The following is a 23,303-nucleotide window of genomic DNA, read 5'->3' on the forward strand; positions in this document are numbered from 1 at the left end:
CATATGATATATATATGAGTTAGATATAAATCTTAAGACTTGCACATATTCGATGAAAGCAGCTTGAAAAGTGGTGTTTCTTGACAGAATGAAGCGTAGTTCAGGGGTAGATCGGTTATTTGCATATACCACCCCTATCTGACTAGATGATATATGCGACTAACCTAGCACAAACCTTATCTTATCAGATCCATAAAAATTTCGTAAAAGTTACATCCTACAACTTTTCAACGTCGAATGAAGGCGAATACCGGTGTGCCTCTCCAACATACTACAGAAATAAACCCAATTCGGAAGCCTCAGAACTACAATGGCGACCGAAGTTATGACCGAGGCCGAGCAACATGCTTCGCCAGAGACCAATGATTCTAGGAAGCGCAAGTCGCAAATCGACGAGATTGAGGTAGACTTGACGCTACCAGAGCCGCCATCCAAAAAAGCGAAACGACTTCTCAAGAAAGGCAAACCACTTCCCGAAAAGCCCAAGAGCGACGACGAAGCTGAATCAGATGATGGGTTATCTATACCCAAGGGCGCATCTAAAGGCGGGAAGGGAGATAAGAAATCTCAACGCTCTGAATACGGCATATGGATAGGAAACTTGCCTTTTACCGTGACGAGAGTGGAATTGTTCAAATGGCTGGTGGAAAGCTCAGGCGGCGTGATAAAAGAAGAGAATATTACAAGAGTCAACATGCCTACGAGTAAATACAATGGGGATAGGAGATACGGCAATGCTGAAGATACGCCAAAGACTCAAAACAAGGGTTTCGCATACGTGGACTTCAACGTGGAAACCGCATCTGTTGCCGCCATGGCGCTTACAGAGACAGAACTAAGCGGTCGAAAAGTCTTGATCAAAAACTCCAATTCGTACGAGGGACGACCCAAAAAGGAAGCTGAGAATGGAACTGCCGCCGCCACCGGCGCTACAACAAATAGCAACCAGACAGTAGAAAAGGCCCCCACCAGCCGCAAAATCTACGTCGGCAACCTCTCCTTCCAAACCACCGACGACGACCTACGCGCGCACTTCGACAAGTGCGGCGACATCGAATGGGTCAAGGTGGCAACATTCGAGGACAGCGGGAAGTGCAAGGGGTTCGGATGGGTCAAGTTCAAAGAGCCAGAAGCAGCAGGGTGGGCGGTAAAGGGGTTCATCAAGATCAAAGAAGAAATCGAGACGGAGGAAGATTTCCGTGATGCGGATGAAAAAGCGGACGGAGACGGAGACGGAGACGGAGTGGCGCGAGAGGAGAAGAAATTCAAGATGCGCAAGTGGTGGGTTAATCGCCTTCGGGGACGCGAGCTGAAGATTGAGTTGGCGGAGGATGACCAGGCGAGGTATAAGAAGAGGTTTGGTAAGGATAGGGATCCTCAAGGGGCGGGCAAGAAGGAATGGGGGAGGGAGAGGCCGCTGGGTGAGAGAAGAGAGCCTAGGCCGGCGCGGAGGACGGATGGGGATGTGAATGCGGATGGGAAGAGCGAGAAGCCTGCGAAGCCCAAGTATGGAGATGCGGGCGTGGCGACGTATCTTACTGGTGCTGTTGTTAAGCCCCAGGGTAAGAAGATCACGTTTGATTAGATTGTTTGGAGTTAATAGATATTTTGTCTTATGTATGGATCCGTAAAAGGCCGGGAGTGGCTTAAGTCTTCTATGTGATGGTAGTACTCGGGCCATATTATTTCATTACTGCATGTACCTAAGTCCCGAAATGAGGAGTTATCGCCTTTTCTTTTTGTATTATTACGATTTCTAAAACGCACTTTTGTCTTCCATCTAGCTAATATGACCTTTTGTAATCGAGATATCTAAGACCATAGGATCAGCATATGATCTATACATACCTCATTGACCGATAACCTAATACCCCACTCTATCAGATTCTATTATTTCATTTTTTATTCTTTTACTCTCAATATCTCTCCATAATCCACTCGCGCCGCCTCTCAGCCGTCATAGGCTCGAGCAGTGCCAGCTCAGCCTCCTTAATATGGATATACCGCTGTATAAACTCAGGATTAAGGCCGAGACTATCGTCTGAATTGAGCGCCTGTAGAGCTTCCCGCAAGTCTGCTGGAAACATCTTCTCAATACCCAAGTTAACCCTTTCTTCCATGGTAAAGTGGGCGGGATCCCCCGCGCAATCCTTCCAAATTAGCGGTGCCTTTCTGCGGACACCATCCATACCTGCAGTCAGAAGCGCCGCAACAGCGAAGTACGGGTTTGCTAAGCCATCGAGGACCTTAATTTCCCAGTGGCTGCCCTCGACCTTACGAAGCGGCAACTCCTTGTTTTGCGTGCCCCAAGTAATCCATCGACCACCGGCCCAAGCACTATCTACCATACGCTCGTAGCTTGTCAAGTTGCTGTTCGTAAATGCGATAATAGCACGGAAATGTTCCAGGATGCCAGCGTAGAATGGCTCATAAACCTTCGGCTGATCACCTCCGGGAGAGGAGATGGACATGTGCATGTGCGAGGCTGATCCACATTTTGTACGGAACGGCTTAGGGTGAAGTGTCACTCGGAACCCGTGGCGCGCCGAGACAGATTCGAGGATCTGGCGCGCATGGAGCATGCTGTCGCAGGCTTCTAGCGGTGGCAATGGTGACAATACAAGCTCAAATTGGCCTGGTGCGTTCTCGGGATGGAATTGGTCGATTTCGATACCTGCCACATCCAGATTATCCAGGATCTCGTCAATAGCTGTGGCAAAACTACCCTCACGACCCCAATCAGCGAATGCTCTCGCTACCGACCAACTGTGGCCATCATTTTGTAATGTTCTGAATTTTTCCAATAAAACTTCATCTGGATTAATACGTCCATGACGAGGAACTCGACCTCGAAACCGAGGAGGAAGTTTAATCCTTGATTTGCCGCATCCTTGACCACATTACGCAAATAGTTCTCGGGCACAATACCGTCTCCGAGCCATCTAGTTCCGTGAAGTCTGCGTAGCAGCTGACATGACCATCGACAGGGCCGGACTTCAGACTCGACCAGTCTGGATGGGCTGTGTACATGCCGGTCGCTGATGCTTGGGGAATCAACACATCAATCTGCGTCATTCCAAAACAGGCTTTGGGGAGGGACAGGGTCAGTGGTTTATCACTAGACAGCGTCTTGAACACTTGTTTGATTGGGATAAGTCGGCATTTATTGCTGGAGGTGTAGTCGTGCCAGCAGATGCGTAAATGTTTGGCATTCATGCTCTGAAGCTTGCGGATAATTGTCTGGTTATTCCAGTTGGTATTGGCAGTTGAGACGGTTGTTAACTGCGCAGGAGTAAGGAGAGTAGATTCCGTCTCAAGTCTGTAGAGCTGCTTGGAATTGAAAAACAAGATGTCTTGAACGATCTGTACAGCTTGTTTTTCATCAAGTTGTCGAGTCTGGACTAAGTCTCCTAGTACCTGAACCGCGTCAGTAAGGTAGTAGAGATAATTCACAAAGATACTTACCGTCTTTAGAACTGAGCGGAGCTGAGTCGTCGCGATCAAGTACATTTCCGGGAACCCGTGCCCGTCCGTGCTGCAGAGGATTTTAGACCACGGACATACTTCCAGCATTTCTTTCAGGACGCTTTCCTGGCCCTCACGGCTGATACAGGGGAACACCTCGCCAATATCAGCATAGACGTTCGGATACATAGCTGCTAGGTACGCCGTCTCTTTTGTCCAAGGATATCCTGCGTGGAGAAGTACGATCTGGAGTGTAGGATACTCTTTGATGAAAGCTTGTAAATGAGACGGTGATGACTTGGTTAGTGTAATGTCGTTATCGCCGAGACCTGTGTGGAATTGGATTGGCTTCCCATAGTCCCGAGCGATGCCAGCGGCAACATGAACGATCAGGCCGTTCAGGGACGAATCCACTATTCTCTTCCTCAGTGAGAACCCAGAAATGGGTTTCCCAGACATCACTCCCGCACATATAATGTCCCCAAGAGCGTGTTCCGCATGTGACGTTTCTATACCTTTAAGGGAAAAAGGTCCAGTCCAGTTCGATAGCAGACGATGGACTTGAAAGCGACAACATCGGGATCCTTAGCAAGCTGCGTAATTTCATTTATCATTAGGCGTTCGAATTCTGCTATATCGCCGTTCATAGCAGAAGAATTCTCATCGTGCTCGATGAAGTACTTGGCTATGATATCCGCTGCTATAGTCTCAATCCTAACGATGCGCTTGCATCCACTGTTGGTAAATTGGCCATGCCACGAATAGGTCTCGGCTTGCCCCTGCACATCTAGTCCGTCATCGATCAGAATAGTCTCGATGCCGTCGAGGCAGCGCTTGATCCAAGCATCGCGCGATTCGAGTCGTTTCCGCTCAACAGCAGCTTCTACAGCTTCCCATGTCTGCTCGCAGCCAAGAACACTCGATAGGTGTTTCACGGCCGAAGATGAGCGAGGCTTTTTTAGAATCTTGGAGAGCGGTCCCGTTTGCTTCGGTGGCAATGGATAGTAAAGAGTGTTTGTTTATGTTTTGGGTGGTGAGTAGTGGATGAGCGTGGTTATCAATGAGAGGCGTAGTGTCAATAGCGGCATTGAGCAGCTTCAAATGATTGTAGGCAAAGGCCATCTTGATGGTTTTATTTGATGACCTATCCTCTCAGTGTTGGAATGGTTGAATGTGTTATTAATGTACGATGTTATCGAGAAATTTAAGGAGAAACCAAACGAAATGATTTAGGGTTGAACGTCTCGAAATTATAGATGAGATTGCGGTGAGTGTACGACGCTCGCTTATGCCGGGTACCGTGAGGGAGGTACAAATTGTTCTTTTCGAGACAGATAGGTATGTACGTCCTACCATGTATGCCTCTTTCCTCCAGGGGTAGGACCCGTGTAGGAGTGCGGATATAAGACATATTCTTAATTTAAGATACATAAGCTAGTAAAAAGATAAGACGTTTCAACGAATAACTGGCAACCTCGAGGAAAGAGTGTTGATTATACCTAAAAAGGCTATCGATTGGCTTACATCATATATGTTGTGTTACATGACTAGGAATCCCTAGAGCTGTTTTATGTACCGGACCTAATGGATTCACTTCCGTAGACGCGTGTACATGAAGTATATCAGGTAGGTACATACCTCCTAAGGTAGTTGTACAGGTAATTATATACGTCATTTATGAGGCTACCTACCTAACTTCCATATATGCTATATTATATCTTAATCTATCCCATCCCCAATCTGCCCAAGTGTTGTGTCTAGGTACGAGGGCATATGAGTGCTCTCCCTCACAATATCTCGTAAATCTTCATCTTACACGCCTTTAATATGTTGGCTGGTAATAATATACAATATTTAAGAGCCCCTTTTCACTTCCGTATGCATCTAACCCCTTTAAATCCGCAGGACAGCTCAAATCTATGGCACGACGCTGTACTAAAGATTTCTAGGAATCTAGGCTCTCCTATTATCCTATTCTAACCATCCTTTGCCACTACTCCTTAAACACGTAGTGTAAACATCGATCCTCACGCGGCGGACCCAATTCTCCCAACCTGGGTACCGAGCGTGTGGTAAGACGAGGACTCGATCCCCCGACGTTAGGGCCTTGATCCAAGAGCCACGCTCGGCATCTGCCTCCGTGAGATCTCCAAGGTTCCACGATAGCGTATGTGTATGCCACTGTATATTCGCGCCGCGGTTGTGCGCGAGGTAGATCTCCCTATTCGTAGTACCTTGGTCCTGCGGGCTGGCTAAGTCTTGCGAAAATGTGTTCCCGCGCCGGTGGACGTCGGCTGTAAACCAGGTCCAGCTCTCCCCTCTACTTGGGTCGGAACAGTATCCTTGGTCGTGGCTTGTGATTTCGAATACGATGCGTCGAACAGGTCGGGATGACAGGCTGTTGATGGCTTTGCTGGTGATGTATGGTGTTAAGGGGTCGCCCCATCTCCTTACCTCCCCGCCCCTTTCGATACTAACTCGGATGCTAGTAGACTTGACCCAGTACTCTGCTAAATCAAGAATGCGGGATATGAGATAAGCTGAGACGTGGGTGTATTCAGATGCCCCTATTTGTCGCCTAAGCTTCCTTTGTAGACACAACGCTGCCGTTATGATGTCTTCCTCTTCTTTCGGCCACGTCTCGGGGTCTCCTACTAAGTTGGAGGAGCCAGCAGGCTCGTGTATTAAAGCACTTCCCCAAGGCTGCTGCCGTATCCAAGCAATATCTTCATCGTCGAGGCCGCTAATCTCTGTTATTGGACGTTGGGCCATAATACGTACAGCTTCTGCAAAGCGGTTCTTAATAGCAATGTCGAGCGGGGTAGAGCCTTTGAGGTCTTTGACGTTGATACTCGCGTTGGCCTTCAAGAGACTTGAACATATATCAATTAAGTTTCCGTGTGCGGCTAGGTGTAATGCGGTTTGGCCTTGGTCATTTTGACAATCGATGTTGAATCCTTTCTGTCTTGACAGAGCTACCACGGCGTCGATATTGCCGCTTGCTGCCGCATAGTGAACAGGTCGGTTTCCCCCAGACCCCGGAGAGCCATAGAGATACAGATGTTTGAGTCTTTGCAGCAGGAACTCTGTGTTTTCAGGTCTACTCCCACCAGCAGCATAATGCAATACGCTATCAGCACCGGGATTTTGGAGAAGGCTATCGTCCATTTTACTTAGCAACAGGTCGATCACAGAGGAACTTGAGACTCGAGCAGCAAGGTACAGACCCGATATTAGTTGAGATGGATAGAAATCAGGGAATTTGTGCTCATCGTGCTTCTGGAGGATAGTATCGACAGCTTGGATATTATTCCGTCGGATAGCTGCCTCGAACGGTGTATCTCCTTTTGTATCGCGCCATTTTAGGAGGAGGCCGGCGTATGGACTTCCAAAAGTGTCTCGAGTATTCGGAGAATGCCTGAGTTCGCACCTCCATCAGAACTTTTGAACGCCAGAGAGGAATCTGATACAGCAAAATGTAACACTGTTCTCCTATGGAAGTCGCCAGTGATGATTGCTTCATTCCTTCTACCAACTTCTTGAATCTTGTTATGATGCTCCATGATGCATTCAAACACGCTAAAGTCTGCCATACGCACTGCTTCTATGAGTGCCGTGCTGAAGTAAACATCTCGTGAGAGTAACAGTCTACCATGCGGATCTTTCTGCATTATCGCCTCTATCAGTATCGTTTTATCAGATCCCTTCACAGCATGGGCCCACCATATGGCTTCCTCTAATAGTGTCGTGTGCCATTCTTGTGCAGACCTTTTATAAATATCGATTCCGTGATCTAAGAGGGCTTGAAGAGTGCCGAGAGAAGCGTACGCGACGGAAACCATTTGTGTTGGCCAACCGACGCCATGCCCAGCAGATGCGTTCGCATCTAGTTCGATATCTGGGCTTTCTAAAAGTACCTTTATCGATTCGACTGAATTGTTAAGGCATGCCCAATGGAGTGAGTTTCCAAAACGTGTTCTATCGTCATCCGCTGCTCCGGACGTGTTCTTTAACAGCCATTCGATTGTTACTCCAAACAGATGGCTATCAGATTCTTTCCTAATCACGTTGAAGAATGCCGCCAAATCCATCGTCGTACCTTTAACAGGCATTTCATCCCCAAGATTAGGATCGTTGAAAATTACGGAGATTCTACCTCCTATATTCTTGAGTATCGACATGGTTGCTCGTTCAACATGTTCCGGACGTTTAAGAAAGCTCAGTAACAACTCGGTGATATCCTCTAAGTAGTCGGACTCTTCCGGGTCCGAGAGATTTGACTCCTGGATATAGTGGTATCCAAAATGCATGGCCGCGTATGCAAAGAATGGCGCTTCATCTCCTATGGACCAGATTTGGGCCAAGGGACCGTTCATTGAAAGTGTCAGATCATTAAGTCCAAGGAAAGAGATACAAGTCAAAGCTATCTCCCCGTGGCTATGGGCAAAGTTATGTGCATCCTTCAGCGAGTTGAAGTACTCCTGCGTGGTGTAATGAACGAATCTTACGGTTTTACTTTCGCCTTCCACAACTACGAGGCCAGCACAATAGTTAGTGATATCACTCTCTTCGCTAATTGCATCTTCGTCGAGTTCTGTATCATCCGGGGTAATAGACAAGGCGCACAGGAGCTCTGCCAGTCTAAGCGGACGTCTTGCGAAACAGACCCATTGAATAACTTTCAGAGCAAATTTCTCTATATTTACGCCTTGATCTTGGATTCGTTCCATGGCTTGGTCGTACGTATCCTTGATGACGTTTTCACCTTCTGGGATGCGGGCCAACTCCCTTTTCAGGTCTTTAAGAGTGATCGCTCTACTCAAAGAATCTAAATGCATTCTACATAGGAGAAACCTACACCGTGTAGTCAGTATTTGATCATCGAGTGAGGGATGATGGAAAGTATTAGATTATAACCTACATTCCATTCGCCCTCTCGATAACCAGGCGTCGAATATCCCCCTCTAGCTCCGGTTTCCGTTGTATATAACCAGACATTTTCTTCGATTCTCGTATTCGTGCGTTTATATAAGTACTCATATCTTCGTTGGTGGGTATAAAGCGAAAGGCCCGTACATCAGTGAATCCTGCGTTGTCAAAATGTGTGGTCCTGGAAGTAACTAATATGTTAACCAACGGTTGCAAGCTGCGCAGACTATCAATGAAGCCATTTCGTTCGTTCTCGTCTGCGCATTCGTCAAGGGCATCAACGACTATGTATATCTGCCCTGGTGTACCATTTGTTAATTCGTCTCGGATCATGTTTATTATCTGAGTCCTAGATGGCTTAAAGTCGAAGCGGGCTACTATTTCTCCAAATAGTTGCTCGACCTCTGTGGCGGAGGGACCTCGCTGTCGGAAAAGCTGTGCCCAAATGTTACCAAGCATCATCGACGCTTTCTGATCTTGGCGTTGACGATAGTCGCAGTAGAGAAATGCAAGACGGCCATCCCCACTCTCCCGCACCCTGTCCCGGAGATATTCTATGGCTGTTGAGGCAATAACTGTCTTTCCGGCTCCCGGTGCCCCTGAACACCACATGGCCCCCCCGACAGATTGCATCCAGTCCTGGAACTCTACTGACTCGAGAAACCATTGGCCAGTCCCGTCCTGCCTCTGCTGAACGACGTTTCCATGCTTCTCGGAGAAGCTAACAGGAGCATAGTGCTCTACGATGCGATCAATTTTACCATTAATCATCTCCTCTTCCGCATGGTTATTGAGTGCTTTGACACCATCATCAATTGCCTTGGTCGTCTGCTTGATGTCCAGCGTAAGCCAAGAGTTAAGAAAGCCATTCATACGAGACGCCTTCTCAACCGTCTTCTGTATATCCTTTTCCATATGAGCGAATCGTATTTTTTGCATGAAACCCTTGGAGCTCATTTTCTCAAACTGCCGTGATAAGTCGATCATGCAATCTTGTAACTCTCGAATAAGGTCATCGGGTCCTAGGGGGCGGCTACGTGCCGTGGAAGCATCTGCATCGACCTGCCGCTTCACCTCGTAAAGCAGCTGTAACATCATACTTGATGTGCGACCAAGCTCGTCAATCATTTTTGAAGCGCCAATTACTGTGACGCAGTAGTGGAAGACTTTGGCTGTAATCTCTATTAACTGCGCGATGGACGCGACTGAACCTACGACCTCCATGATTAGACTGGTCTGGTCTGTGGCCGAAGATATCAGTACAGGGTCCCAAGATCTTCACTATTTAATAAAGATTGGTGTATTGGGCTACAATTCAACTAAGAGGTAGCCTGCCGTAGTAGTTAATCAAATTCGTATAGATGAGCGCCATACAGCAACCGAAATTCAAACAAACCAAGTTAGAAGATGGGAAGGTAGGATTATGTCTAGGTTTATGGCAAAAATTAGGCGTGATGATAAGAAACATCAGATACCAGGAAACGTGAGGATAGCTTCAAGAGGCGTGGGCTGATGCTTTTATGTTTACTGAGGGGGTCAGACTTATACGACAGTTGGGGGCCTATGCAACCCTACCGAAGCTAGATCCCAATGCGCAAGCAAGTAGTGCGATCACATATTTCAGGCATTCAGCTGAAATCCGTAGGTTGGATTTTTCGACTAGTAGAATTGTGCTTCCTGCGCCAAGGATCCTTCGGGTTTGATAAACATGACTACCTACCTATAATACACGGGGTTATAAGACTTACATAACCGCCTAACTACCTATATAACCTCGTAGTCTTAAAATAACCAAGCCATTATTTCTATTGAATCTTTCTAACAGTTACCGCATGAGTATGTGTGATTTGAACTTGAAATACTAGAATGTGAAACTCTTAAATAGTTGCATATATTGTTTGATTGGAGTTCCAACAGGTTGGTTCTAGGCTGACTATCATGAACTTTTCTGGCCCCCAAGTAGCATTGCAGCTATCCTTCCATGCCTTGGATATTGTTCCCTACATGCGCTTAAATAGTTCATATTTAAGATGTATAAGAATAAGTAGCTATTATCTTATTAGTTTCTTAGCTATCTTCTCCTTACATCACATTATATAAAGATCTATGTCAAATTCTTCGCATATCTCAATTGGAACAATGTGTGAATGAAGTAGATGCACTGTATTATTCGAGGTTTAGAAAGATGGAACTGCTATAAGTCTATTGGGCGGGCCACTATTTGGCTCTAAAAAAAGTGTCCTATACAGTGTGATAAGACGAGGCGCCATAAATACAGTTGTTAAGCTATTTTTCAAATTTTCTCCGAGCACCTTGAATTAACGTAGTATTTAACACTTAAATATCCACACCATATATATGAAATCTTTGTTCTCTTAAGTACCTTGAGTTGAACTGGCTCCACATATGGAACATATATTATAGTAATAAATTAATATACACGTTAGCAAGTAAATCTTTTCATAACTAACTCGTAGTTAAACAAATGTCTTTATCATTTTCCACTCGCCAAACCACCCCAATCATGTTTCATAAGTAATACATGTATGTCGAAAACCGTGGTTAAGAGACTTGCTAAAGGTAGTGAAATGTATATTAAAGGAAAGGTACAAATAAGTCGGGTCTTCCCTTTGGATTGCAGAAAAGTTCTTTTAATCAATGAGATTGTACATGATTCGTATAATACTTCAATTCTGACACTTTCTATCAACTATATCTCTATAATACACGAAAATAGAGTGAGTCTGATCTCTTACATAAGGGATTTCATGTGGTCTTTATGTAGAGATTTAATAAAGATTCTCTTTATTAATGGACACTTTAATGTGCTTACTAAAAATAGACTTTTGCTATGTGGTACGCACGTGGGCTACGCGCTTGCATCCCAAGCTTTTACATACCAGCCACCGAATGAGCTGTGCCTCTAAGGTACTGAAACGACCGTTATTAAGCCTCAAGCCTAGTGAAACCCCGAAAGGGACGGGTAGGTACCACTCGAGAGACGACGGTAAAGGATTTCAATAGTAAAAATTCTATTGTAAGTAGTTGCGCTTAAAAGTTATTATCGGAAACGAAGTTTTTTGTCCTAACCTTATTGTCTCACACATATGCCGATTTGCCGATTGTATTCGTACATATTAACCTCTCATAATTAGGGATCATCATGCTGATCTGTACCGTGTTCGTCACAATGTGTGCGTAACATTGTTGTTGGTCAACCGAAATTGTAATAAGGGGCTGGATGAGCTTCCCCTCCAAGATGATTATTTTTCAGTTCTATCGAATTTATGACCTTAGATGTTTCTGGACCCGCTGAATATAGTAAAAAATAGTTTACTACCTTGAATATGGAGACAGTAGTTTCGCGTGGGGTTTCTAGATTCTAGATTTACACTATTAGGTCGTGTTTTGCCAAGACGGCTACCGATCGATGAAAGGATTTTGAATAGAAAAGCTTGTATTTTCTTGGAAGCAGGGGCACTAGACTCTTTCTAACCCAAGGGACGAATCATAGCAGCAAACAATAGAGGAATTAGCAAGGGTGGTCATGCGGGTATTCCTTGGCTGTGGGTCCCAAAGTCGTCATCAGCCAAATACGTACCCTCCAATGCCCTTACCTCGTGAGTCTCCCCCAGACAAATTTACACCCCACAGTGCTAAACATGCTTTTGATGCGGAGTGAGGGCTAATATACAGTTGGTTGAGTTACCAAGTTGATATGGAAAGTACATTGTGACACGCAATATGATTACAGTATTTATACGGTGAATACATCACCCTCCCGGGGGTGCATATGGTGTAGGTACACACATGTGTACATTACACCAAGAAACCCGCTACCTGTAGACAATCAATTCGGATTTCATTCTCTACATCTCCATTCTTGTCCGAAACTCTAACTCCAGTCACTATCTCTCCAAATCTGTCCTCGTACAGAGAAGAAGACGGTATTCATCGTAGCAATTACAAAGTCACCTTGATCTATAACCTCGTGCGATACAATAGATTGGTATTGAAGAAAACGCGGTCTTAGCCGCGACCATCGTCTTTCTCTTTTTCTAATTCCGTCACTCGTTATCTTCTCGCGGATGTCAAATCTTCCAACTACCAGCATCATGTCGCCTTTCATTTCGCACGCGATCCAGTCGCGCTGTTATTAAAAGAAATATCGTATCCGCGCAAACTTACCAGATAGATTCGGATGGTATGTCTATTACTTTGCCTTTCGTGATGTGTTTCAAATGGTATAATCTCGTAAGCTGCTATTCTAATACCTCCTGCTGCAGACGACATTATGTCAACATCTAAGGCTCTCGCTCAAAATGTCATGACTTATTACCACGGAAATGAATCCGGACAAACACCCGGCATCCTCCCGGGCCCTCCACCGGCGGGTGATACTACTGGTGGGAAGGCGGTGCCCTTTGGGGAGCAATGATCGATTATGGCATTACACTGGCGACACCACTTACAACGACGTAGTTACCCAAGCCATGCTTTGGCAGGTTGGTCCGAATAAAGACTATATGCCCCCCAACGTTACCGCCTCGCTTGGCAATGATGATCAGGGATTCTGGGGCATGTCTGCCATGCTAGCGGCTGAGCTCAATTTCCCCGACCCTCCTTCAGACCAACCTCAGTGGCTATATCTAGCCCAAGCAGTTTTTAATACTCAAGCCGACCCCAGTCGCCATGATGATACCTGTGGTGGTGGTTTGCGATGGCAAATTCCATTCGCGAATAATGGATATGACTACAAGAACAGTAAGATACACGAATACTTCAACTCTATACATACAAAACTAATACCGATCTAGGCATTGCCAATGGCTGCTTCTTCAATCTTGGCGCCCGCTTGGCACGTTATCTGAATAACGAAACATACGCAGATTGGGCAGAGAAAACTTGGGACTGGGTTCAGAGTGTTGGCTTGATGGACAGCGACTACAGGATATACGATGGCGCCCACGTCGAGACCAATTGTACCGATATCAACAAGGCCCAATTCTCATACAATAACGCCGTCTACCTACTAGGGGCGGCGCATATGTACAACTACGTACGAACTACCCGTAATCTCCCCATAATACCGATACTAACATGTCTCTAGACTGGTGGAGACTCAAAATGGGAACAGCGACTTAGTGGACTCTTAGATGCAACGATTCGCGACTTCTTCAAAAACAATGTTGCCTATGAGATCGCGTGCGAAGATCACATGACCTGCACAACAGATATGTTGAGCTTCAAGGGTTACTTACACCGATGGATGACAACTATGACACAGATCGCCCCGTTCACGGCCGAGAAAGTCCTACCGGTTTTAAAGGACTCAGCCCAGGCTGCTGTAAAGCAGTGTACTGGGCCGCCAGCCGGGAAGACCTGCGGGTTCGGGTGGGCAAGTGGCATATTCGATAATAGTGTCGGTGCTGGCCAGACAATGAATGTTCTAGGAGCTGTATCGTCTCTCTTGGTTGGGAAGGCTAAAGCGCCAGTGACGATGGAATCCGGTGGTACGAGCGAAGGTGATCCAAATGCTGGAGCGGGAAGCGACTCATTTATCCACTCGCCAGCGCCAATAACAACAGGAGACAGAGCAGGTGCTGGTATTCTAACCGCCCTAGTTCTAGCTTCTGCGGTTGGGACGTTTGGGTGGATGAGCATTGGAGTATGATGGGCATTACCTACTATCGCTATCGCGAACGAACACGAGGCGAGCTCGCCACTAATATCATTTTGAGGATCGGCAGATGGCCATAGCGGCACTTTGAGGATCCCATTCAAGTAGGGCATATATGGCGGCGTCTAGGATGGAAAGACAGATACGTAGCACGACCACAAGGGTATGAGGCGTTTGCAGCGGTTATTAGTTGAGCGTTCTCCTGTGGGATAGGAATTGGTTTTTGACTTTATTACTTAATTTTGGGCCATGAATCACCTTCGGCCAAGGTGGTTTAGGTATAATGCTAAAGAGGCTCGTCTCAGGGGTAGCTTGGACATGTGTAATCATGCCCAGAATGAAATGGACGTTTATTTAGGTAATGAAGCTGAATTCATAAGATTGTTCCGAGATCTTAAGAGAGGACTTCAAAAAAAAAGGGAAATATGTCACTGATTTAGGTAGTTGTATAACGAATTATAACCATCAAATATGTACCGAGATACTTGTTGAGCTGAGATCACGTGGAGCTTGGCAACCAGGTACACATGCAAACAATTTGTAAATGCATGATACGAAGTACGAAGTACGAATAATCGCAAAGATAATAATTTACCCCCACTAGACCATTTCAGGACTGATAAGAAAAGATAAGAAATTCGAACCCCTCCGCGCGACCATTTTTTTCAAGTATTAGTCGAACAAATCCTTACCTCAGCGTCGCATGTCAAACCAAGACCATACCAGAATTCGTCCACAGGTCATTTCTCGAGTATAATATCAAGTAATCAAGATGTCTGCAGAGATTGAGCAGGCTGAGGCTCCTCATAATGCCTACGACACTATACTGGTGCTGGACTTCGGGTCCCAGTTCACGCATCTTATCACTCGACGACTTCGAGAATTGAACGTCTACAGTGAGATGCTCCCGTAAGTGGTTTTTGTTTTTGTTTTTGTTTTTTAAAAACGCAACTAAAAATTAGAAAATATTCAAATCTTATAAGACTGATAATATCCCAAATAGGTGCACTACAAAGCTCTCAGAATTAAGCTGGAAGCCTAAGGGAATTATTCTATCCGGTGGACCATTTTCAGTTTATGACAATGATGCGCCTCATGTTGACTCAGCCTTTATCGATCTCGGAGTCCCCATCCTAGGTATATGCTACGGTCTCCAAGAAATTGCTTGGAACTCGAGCAAAGACAATGTCGTTGCCGGAACCAAGAGAGAATACGGACAAGCGGTACAACTTCCATCGACCTTTCAATTGTTAAATTTAGCGTTTTAATACTCATGGTCAATTAGGATCTCATACCACAGCATCACAACAGTCAAGTGGACCGATTATATGAAGGCTTGTATGGGGATGCGGGCATGAGAGTGTGAGTGTATTAACCTTTGGCGTTTAATAGACGTCTATCAAATAGATAGAGGGTCCTACTAACAAATAGCAGCTGGATGAGCCATGGTGACAAATTGAGTCAACTCCCGGATGGATTCGTCACCATTGCTACCACTAAAAACTCTCCGTACGCTAGTATCGCACATGAGAGCAAGCCGATCTTTGGTATACAGTTTCATCCTGAAGTTACACATACCCCTCGCGGTACTGAGCTTCTCAAGAACTTTGCAGTCGGCATTTGCGGTGTTAACCAAAACTGGACGATGACAGACTTCCTCGACAAGGAGGTTGCTCGAATCCGTAAACTCGTGGGTAACGGACAGGTGATCGGCGCCGTTTCAGGTGGTGTGGACTCGACAGTTGCTGCAAAGTTAAGTAAGTTAATGTCATACTATTTATTATCTTTTATAAATGAGAAGATTTCGGCGTGCCACCTTCTTGCCCATTCTATTAGGATTAAGATTACTAATAATACCCCTCTAGTGAAATTGGCAATTGGCGATAGGTTTCACGCTGTACTCGTGGACAATGGTGTGATGCGTCTCAATGAATGCAAATTGGTGAAAGAAGCACTTGGCGAGCATATTGGAATCAACTTGACGGTTATAGATGCCTCTCAAATATTCCTTTCCAAATTGAAGGGTGTATTAGATCCGGAGCAAAAGCGAAAGATCATCGGCAACACTTTCATCGACATTTTCGAAGAGGAAGCAATTAAGATTGAGAAGGCCGCGGAGAACACGCCAAACGCCGGAAAAGTCGAATGGTTCCTCCAAGGCACTCTATACCCCGTAAGAGAACACTTATAAAACGTGCTGAATAGCCAGCAAATTTATTCTCTAATAATTTTCCCTATACAGGATGTCATTGAATCGATCTCCTTCAAGGGTCCTTCAGCGACTATCAAGGTACGTCCTACCAATCATTTGAATTAATTAGGAGTTCAAAATTGACTGTAAATTAGACGCATCACAATGTTGGTGGTCTACCGCAACGAATGATGGACGGCCAAGGTCTCAAGCTTATTGAGGTAAGATATTATTTTGCTAAAACAAAATACTTGCTAATAAGTTACAGCCTTTTAGAGAGTTATTTAAAGAGTAAGTGTCCTAATGCAGTTCCAATTGCATAAATGTTGCAAATGGGTTTGGTGAGGTATTAACATCAGAAAAACAGTGAAGTTAGAGCCCTAGGTCGGGAGTTAGGTGTCAACGAAGAACTCGTCATGAGACATGTAAGTCACTCTAGAATCTAGTTCACCCGAACAACTGCTTACCTATTTTAGCCGTTCCCTGGCCCTGGTATTGCTATCCGAATTCTCGGCGAGGTCACCCCGGAGCGGGTCGAGATTGCAAGGAAAGCAGACGACGTAAGTTTAGATAAATACGATCTGTTCACATGTGGGGCTTATAGGTGCTGACACTACTCAAGATCTTCATCAGTATGATTAAGGAGGCAGGTATCTACAACGAAATCAGCCAAGCCTATGCTGGCCTTGACACAAACAAGGCTGTAGGAGTTATGGTGAGAAATCCAAAGATCTATTTCTCTCTTATTCCATTGCTAACTTTCTAAAAGGGTGATAAGCGCTACGAAGGATACCTCTGCTTGCTGCGTGCAGTTACGACCAAGGATTTCATGAGTGCCGAGGCTTATAAGTTCGATATGGACTTCCTCATGAATGTATCCACACGGATTGTTAACGAAGTCGACGGCATAAGCTGTGTATTCTACAACACGACGAGCAAGCCGCCAGCTACGATCGAGTTATCATAAGGGGAAATATTAGTCGAGATCTACTTTATTTTTTTTGTAGGCAAATTTATTAGACGCGATGCTCTCTATACCTCCTCTTATATCACGGTTATTCTGGGTTGAGTTTCATGTGTTAATTAGAGGCTCGCGGGATTATACTGTCCCTATGTGATAGAACACTCACTACCGAGACTTCAAAAGTTGGGAGTGTCCATTTTCTTTATAATCAAGAGCAATCTTCGGCCATTTTCCTGGGTTATTCAACCAATAGTTATTACGGACTAGTGGGTCGTATTACTATTATGGTCGTGTAGAACTAGCTTCCTAATCTCAGTCGTCTAATACCAGAATATCTTGGCAATACCCGTGTTTACTTGCAGGTCAAAAACAACTTTGCCGCTCCGCAAGGGATTTTAAGCTAACCATGGGAGCCTACATTTATACACACTAAAAGCATCCTTTGTTCTGGATGTCTCATCTAAAATCCTAATAATAAGTAATCTTAAGGATGAAGTGTATTATCGCCGATTCTATACTTAGTAATTGGAAGTTTAATGATCTTCTAGGCATTCTAGCTCGTCGGGCTTAGTAGTAGTCGGTGTGCTAAATATGATTATTCATAATTGAGGCGTAGTAGTTCGTTTCGCACCTGGGGATCTTCTGGTCTGCCAAGATTGCTGCGGCGTAGTTGACGCTATATTGAGGCTCAATTTGATATGTCAGCATAAGTGATATCATGATCAAGGGTAGTCTATCCGATTTTCGCATCGACAATTCATGTTCTTAGAAGCATTATGATTTTTATTTTCTATAGGTATTGGCTACTGAGGATTGGTGTTTTCAGTGGTAGATGCTAGAGACGCCATATTCTAGCCACAATAGACAATGACGTCTTTGTCCCGGGATGCTTGGTTTGAGAATACAGATAGTACTAACTCCGTTTAACTCCGTTATATAATTAACGTAGCTTATGAATAGAAGATAGCAGGAAAACTCCATCAAGGATAATCAATACCATTGTAAATATCAAGTGGTTTAATTCAACCAAAAGGGTTCCCTCATTTAAAAATACCTAACGTAGTTGAAATATACTCTATTGAAATATACTAATATATTCATAGTCAGCACTGAAGAAAAAGTAGATAATTTCATTCGCTGGAAATGCGTCTTGCATGAGGCTCGTAGGATTCTCGTGCATGATGGTGGTAAATCGACTGATATAATTATTTTGTATAACCACCTGTTGATATCGCGACTCAAGCTAAGTGGATAGCCTGGATAGCCACAGAATTACACCAACACAATCGGGAATAGACAAGAGAATTTGTAATCGGAAATATATTGACCCTGTTACTAATAAAGTCGGACATAACATTATCTCCTAAAATAGCCATAGACTACGTAAATACCAAACTAAATTTGATTGGTCACAACTACGCATGTCATACATTGCAGAGAATATCGCGATAGCTTTGTCATAAGGAGGGGTGGAGGGGTTCGAGACGTCACATAACTATATTAAATGTGGAAAGCTTCTCAACATATCGCGTACTTAAGAACAGAATAGAATAGAATATTTAAGAACAGCCGACGCAGACTATATCACACCATTAAAACCACTCGATATCACTCAACACCACTCGACATAACTCAACCTCTAATACACCAAACTCTACACTAACATTAGAATACCAATCGCATAAAACAAAATGGCTGCAACTCAGAAAGCTCTTATTATCCAGGAGGGAAATGTCGGAAAGGTCGTAACCGACGCATCTATTCCCAAAGTGCGCCCCGGCTACGTCAAGGTTAAGACAGTAGCTGTTGCTCTAAACCCTACCGACTGGAAGCACATTGATGGTGTTGGAATTGCCGGCAGCCTAGTTGGTTGCGACTATTCAGGTATTGTTGAGGAATTAGGACCCGACGTCACAAACTTCAAAGTCGGCGACAAGATCGCAGGCTTCGTCTCCGGCGCCAATGCGAGCAACGCAGAAGATGGTGCTTTCGCCGAACACATCGTAGCGAAAGCAGCTCTTGCCATCAAGGTCCCAGACACCATCACCATGGAACAGGCGTCGACGCTAGGTGTGGGCATCAGCACAGTCGGCCAAGCCCTCTACCAATCGCTAGGCCTTCCTTTACCCACCGAGCCGGCTAAGAAGCCCTTCCCGGTCCTTATCTACGGAGGTAGCACTGCAACTGGAACGCTAGCAGTCCAATTCGCCAAATTATCCGGTCTGCAGGTCATCACGACATCCTCGCCCCACAACTTCGATCTCCTAAAGAGCCTAGGCGCAGACGCGACCTTCGACTACAAGTCCCCGACCGTCGGTGCGGATATCCGCGCCTTCACCAACGACAGCCTAGAATACGTATTCGACTGCATCGCAGAGGGTTCCGCACCCGAGATCTCAGCGCAGGCGCTTAGTTCCAAGGGCGGCAAGTACAGCTCTCTACTAACCGTCGAGAACTTCCCCCGCGACGACGTCACCAAGCTCCAGACCCTGGCGTACACGGCGACCGGAGAGACGTTCGTCAAGCTGGGACACACGTTCACGGCGAACCCCGCAGACCTCGAGTTCGGCACCAAGTTCTGGAAGCTGGCGGGCGAGCTGATAGCCCAAGGCAAGGTTAAGCCGCACCCGGCGGATATTCGCGAGGGCGGCTTGGACCGTATCCTCGAGGGTCTGGATGATCTGCGACAGGGACGGGTTACTGGAAAGAAGATCGTTTATAAGATCTGAAGGTGGATCAGTTAGGTACCTAGGTGGAAGGGGAAAAATGGAGCTGTTGGGATGACGCTGGGGAGCCAATTATAGTGCATACCGGGTGTGGTGGGCTACGTACCTTAAGTGCCCGCTTTAGAGACTGACAAGCGGTGGATTTTTATGATTATTGTGATATTTGATCATTGTCCTAGCTTTAGATTCAGTATTAGACTCCATTAACCTACCTAAGTTAACCTATTTACGTTCCAACGGTTGTAGCTATGTGTGCCTAGCTATGAAATATCATCAACTGATTGTTTTCACTGTTAATATATCGAAGTGATTTAGAAACATGAACGGTGGTATTTAAAGATCGTACTTTGAAGCTTCGAAGCTCGAAAAATATAATTTTACAGTATAATTTTACAGTATAATTTTACAGTATAATTTTACAATGCCTAAGGTGTATTATTACCTTAGGATTAGGTTAGGTTAGTTAGGATATTGTGTTAAATGCGAGTAAAGATTTTTCCTATTCGGGACGTATGCCTTACTACCATATGCAAAAATTTCCTGCCTTATAAGAAGTAGTAAAAGAAAGAAATAAATGATAAAGGAGGTAGAATCCTATTAAAGTATAAATGACTCAGGGGTAGATTCAGGAGTAAGTCTACTGTTCAATCTACCTTGATATTCACTAAGGATATAATACCTGATAAATACCATTTATAGTGCGGTGTAAACCTTAGGCATTTGTGTCACCCGGAGGGTAACCTCGGGTTTGAGCTGTTAAATGATTGAATAGAGGCTATCTTTTACATATATCTCCATTCATTGTTCAGTGTCCATATCCTCGAATCTTAGCCAATGCAATATTTATCATACCTTCTACTTCTTGTGTGTATGTATATTAACTACATCCGATATATCAAGCATTCAGCTTCCCTGTGTCTTCTAGTGAGATTTCCTCACTTGAAATTGAAGGCAAGTTCTATATAGTAGCCGTAAATCTAAGGAATATTAGAACACCAAATACATAACCTACTTATCCACCCATGACTACAAACTCACAGCCCTCGTTCTTCGCAGTTGCAATGGAGCACTTTAGACATGCCGTAAGTTGGAAAATGAACTCCGTATGGTGAACATCCTCGAATGACATATTATATGACTTGATCATCCCAAATGTAAGGAGCTGTTCAAGTTTATTCCCATGCAAAGCTATCAGCTGTGTGGCATTCTGATTTCTGCTGCCTAGGGCTCCGAATCCAACAATTGCTAAATTTTGATCATTTTGTACCTGGAATTCCGATGTAGGTTCATGCAGGCAACTCGCACCCTGTGCTTTCACTAAACCTTCGATACAACTATTGATACCTATGTATACCGCAGAAGCCTTTTCGTATCCAACTTTGAAGGACAGTGAAATTGCTTTTTCGTCAAAGTACACGTCCATGAATATGTTACTTTCTGAGGGGGCATGGTGTGGCATGAGAGATAGTCCTGGTGCGAGTAGAGTTGAAACAGGAACTCTTGAAAACCGCGCAGGTATACCGGGTTCGTTTTTCTCTAATATTATGGACCTAAAGGCACCTGCCACAGATGCACGACCAGGTAGTATAGTTAAGAAGCGACCCTGGTTATCGAAACAGTCATAGCTCAGTATACAGGTGTAGCAAACTGTAAAGTCTCTACCTGAATATCCCAGAGCGTGTACCGTAGTTAATATACTTTCTGGGTTCTTTTCCACTAAAAAGAGTATACTCCACAAGTCGTCTTCAGTTGTTTCAGGGCAGTGGTATGAATATCTTTTTGTGTTACCAAAATCCAGAAGAATGTCTGGGTAAATGTAGAGTTGGCTAGCATCAAATTGGCACCGTGCTCTATGTAATAGGGAGTAAGCAGTTAGTTTATAGGTTAAACACTTATTAAGCAATCATTTAGAAAAGCGTCTGAAATCCTGTCCATAAATACAACCATTTCTAATATAAGAAAATTTTCAGAGGGAAAGAGGGGGTCGAGAAAGCAAATTTGTCATGGGTGCTAACTTACAGACATCTTGCAGAAAACGCAAACCCATAAACTAAGCGGATAACATAGTCACATAATTCGGAACATTTATGCGGCACCTGCGGATTTGTTTCGATACCTCTATTGCCATCACAAAGACTAAGCAGCCTATTCGTAAAGTTTGGTGCCTCTTCTATGACTGGTTGATTCTCAACGGAATCAAAAACAGAATCCTCAAATCCGAAGGCATTAAGAGTTTCTTTGAGTGCTTCGGCTGTTTTGAAAATTTTGCGAAACTGCAAATATTTATGCCGAGAATAATATACTTCTAGCTCCGATTTCAATATCTCCAAGCATAGCCGACATATCTCCCGATGAATGTCTTGCTGGAGTGAAATGTCAATCCTCGGTTCGCGAGAAATTAATGACGCAAAAACCATATCGATCGGAAGGTAGTTATAAAGTATCGACTCCTGGTTTTCGGGATTTGGTGACTCGATTATTGTGACCCTCTGGCCTATGATGGTCTGAAAGTGGGAGTCATTGGCTTGATACTCTCCCAATTCAAAAATAGCAGTCCCATTACTTCCTGCACTTTCCCATATGATAGCGTTATTGAGACGTAACTCGACTGCCATCCCAAGTATGTGACTTGCGAATGCTGAAAACCAAGCGCCCCTCATGCTTGAAATAGTAGAGTTAGCGAAGTAAAAGAATCACCCCTCCTATCAGCAGGGTATAAAGGCGTACCGTATAGGTATATAACTACTCTCTTTCCTTCCTGAGGTCAGCATCAATTGACTTATAGCGCCCGCGACACTTGACGCATCCCCAGCTCTTTCAATATATTCAAGAAATTTAGGATCTCTAGGCTGGTTCAGGTTTATAGCACGGGTTGCAGTTGTTGTAATATGTGCGACAACTCTTGAAAAGCCCGAGTCGAGAAGAAGGGGGGCGAGATAGCCAATCATATGTTTCAGCACGTCGACATTAGGCAACTTGTCAGCTTCACAGCCCCGTAGTGAGAGGAGGTTTGAAAAGCACTCGGCAGCTTGGTAGTAGGTAGACCCATAAGCAATAGCGTTAATCAGGACTAGAGCATTCACACCTGCTTTAGTCTGTGCCATAGCAACTGCAAGCTCTGGTTGACCCCACCCAATGCTTAAGACTTTTGATAAAACGGATTGGATACCACGTTTGGACTTGACAAGTGCCGGAATAGTGTTTCCTAAAGAATTGCGAACCTCGAAGCTTTTGCCGAGAGTGATAGCAGCAACTACCGAGTAGAAATCCACCCCGCCGTCGCTCAGAGCTTTGAGGGCTTTGCCCGTGAGTAGGTGGAGTAGAGAGCCGGTATTGGCGACATCTGCT

The 23,303-nt window shown here is 44.8% G+C and overlaps 5 protein-coding genes across 5 annotated transcripts; 4 read left to right on the plus strand and 1 right to left on the minus strand.

Moving 5' to 3' along the window:
• Positions 1 to 310: 310 nt before the first annotated feature.
• Positions 311 to 1,585, plus strand: GL218_05270 (Nucleolar protein 13; the record flags this gene model as incomplete). The annotated part of the gene is made up of 1 exon (XM_033581921.1): positions 311 to 1,585. One exon carries the CDS (start codon positions 311 to 313, stop codon positions 1,583 to 1,585), a length of 1,275 nt encoding a protein of 424 aa, XP_033434862.1.
• A 6,797-nt stretch (positions 1,586 to 8,382) lies between these two features.
• Positions 8,383 to 9,492, minus strand: GL218_05271 (nacht and ankyrin domain protein; the record flags this gene model as incomplete). The annotated part of the gene is made up of 1 exon (XM_033581922.1): positions 8,383 to 9,492. The coding sequence occupies one exon, from the start codon at positions 9,490 to 9,492 to the stop codon at positions 8,383 to 8,385; it is 1,110 nt and encodes a 369-aa protein (XP_033434863.1).
• A 3,395-nt stretch (positions 9,493 to 12,887) lies between these two features.
• On the plus strand, positions 12,888 to 14,068 carry GL218_05272 (Mannan endo-1,6-alpha-mannosidase DCW1; the record flags this gene model as incomplete). The annotated part of the gene is made up of 3 exons (XM_033581923.1): positions 12,888 to 13,158; positions 13,212 to 13,453; positions 13,505 to 14,068. The coding sequence occupies 3 exons, from the start codon at positions 12,888 to 12,890 to the stop codon at positions 14,066 to 14,068; spliced, it is 1,077 nt and encodes a 358-aa protein (XP_033434843.1).
• Positions 14,069 to 14,846: 778 nt separating this feature from the next.
• On the plus strand, positions 14,847 to 17,232 carry GL218_05273 (GMP synthase [glutamine-hydrolyzing]; the record flags this gene model as incomplete). Its single annotated transcript, XM_033581924.1, has 12 exons — positions 14,847 to 14,983; positions 15,078 to 15,297; positions 15,360 to 15,436; positions 15,509 to 15,831; positions 15,940 to 16,247; positions 16,317 to 16,364; positions 16,421 to 16,486; positions 16,534 to 16,556; positions 16,633 to 16,690; positions 16,742 to 16,825; positions 16,888 to 16,980; positions 17,035 to 17,232. The coding sequence occupies 12 exons, from the start codon at positions 14,847 to 14,849 to the stop codon at positions 17,230 to 17,232; spliced, it is 1,635 nt and encodes a 544-aa protein (XP_033434844.1).
• Positions 17,233 to 18,920: 1,688 nt separating this feature from the next.
• On the plus strand, positions 18,921 to 19,958 carry GL218_05274 (Protein TOXD; the record flags this gene model as incomplete). Its single annotated transcript, XM_033581925.1, has 1 exon — positions 18,921 to 19,958. The coding sequence occupies one exon, from the start codon at positions 18,921 to 18,923 to the stop codon at positions 19,956 to 19,958; it is 1,038 nt and encodes a 345-aa protein (XP_033434845.1).
• Between the last annotated feature and the right edge of the window lie 3,345 nt (positions 19,959 to 23,303).

This window comes from Daldinia childiae (assembly GCF_008694065.1).
Source record: "Daldinia childiae strain JS-1345 chromosome Unknown Scaffold5, whole genome shotgun sequence".
Classification (NCBI taxonomy): Eukaryota; Fungi; Ascomycota; class Sordariomycetes; order Xylariales; family Hypoxylaceae; genus Daldinia; species Daldinia childiae.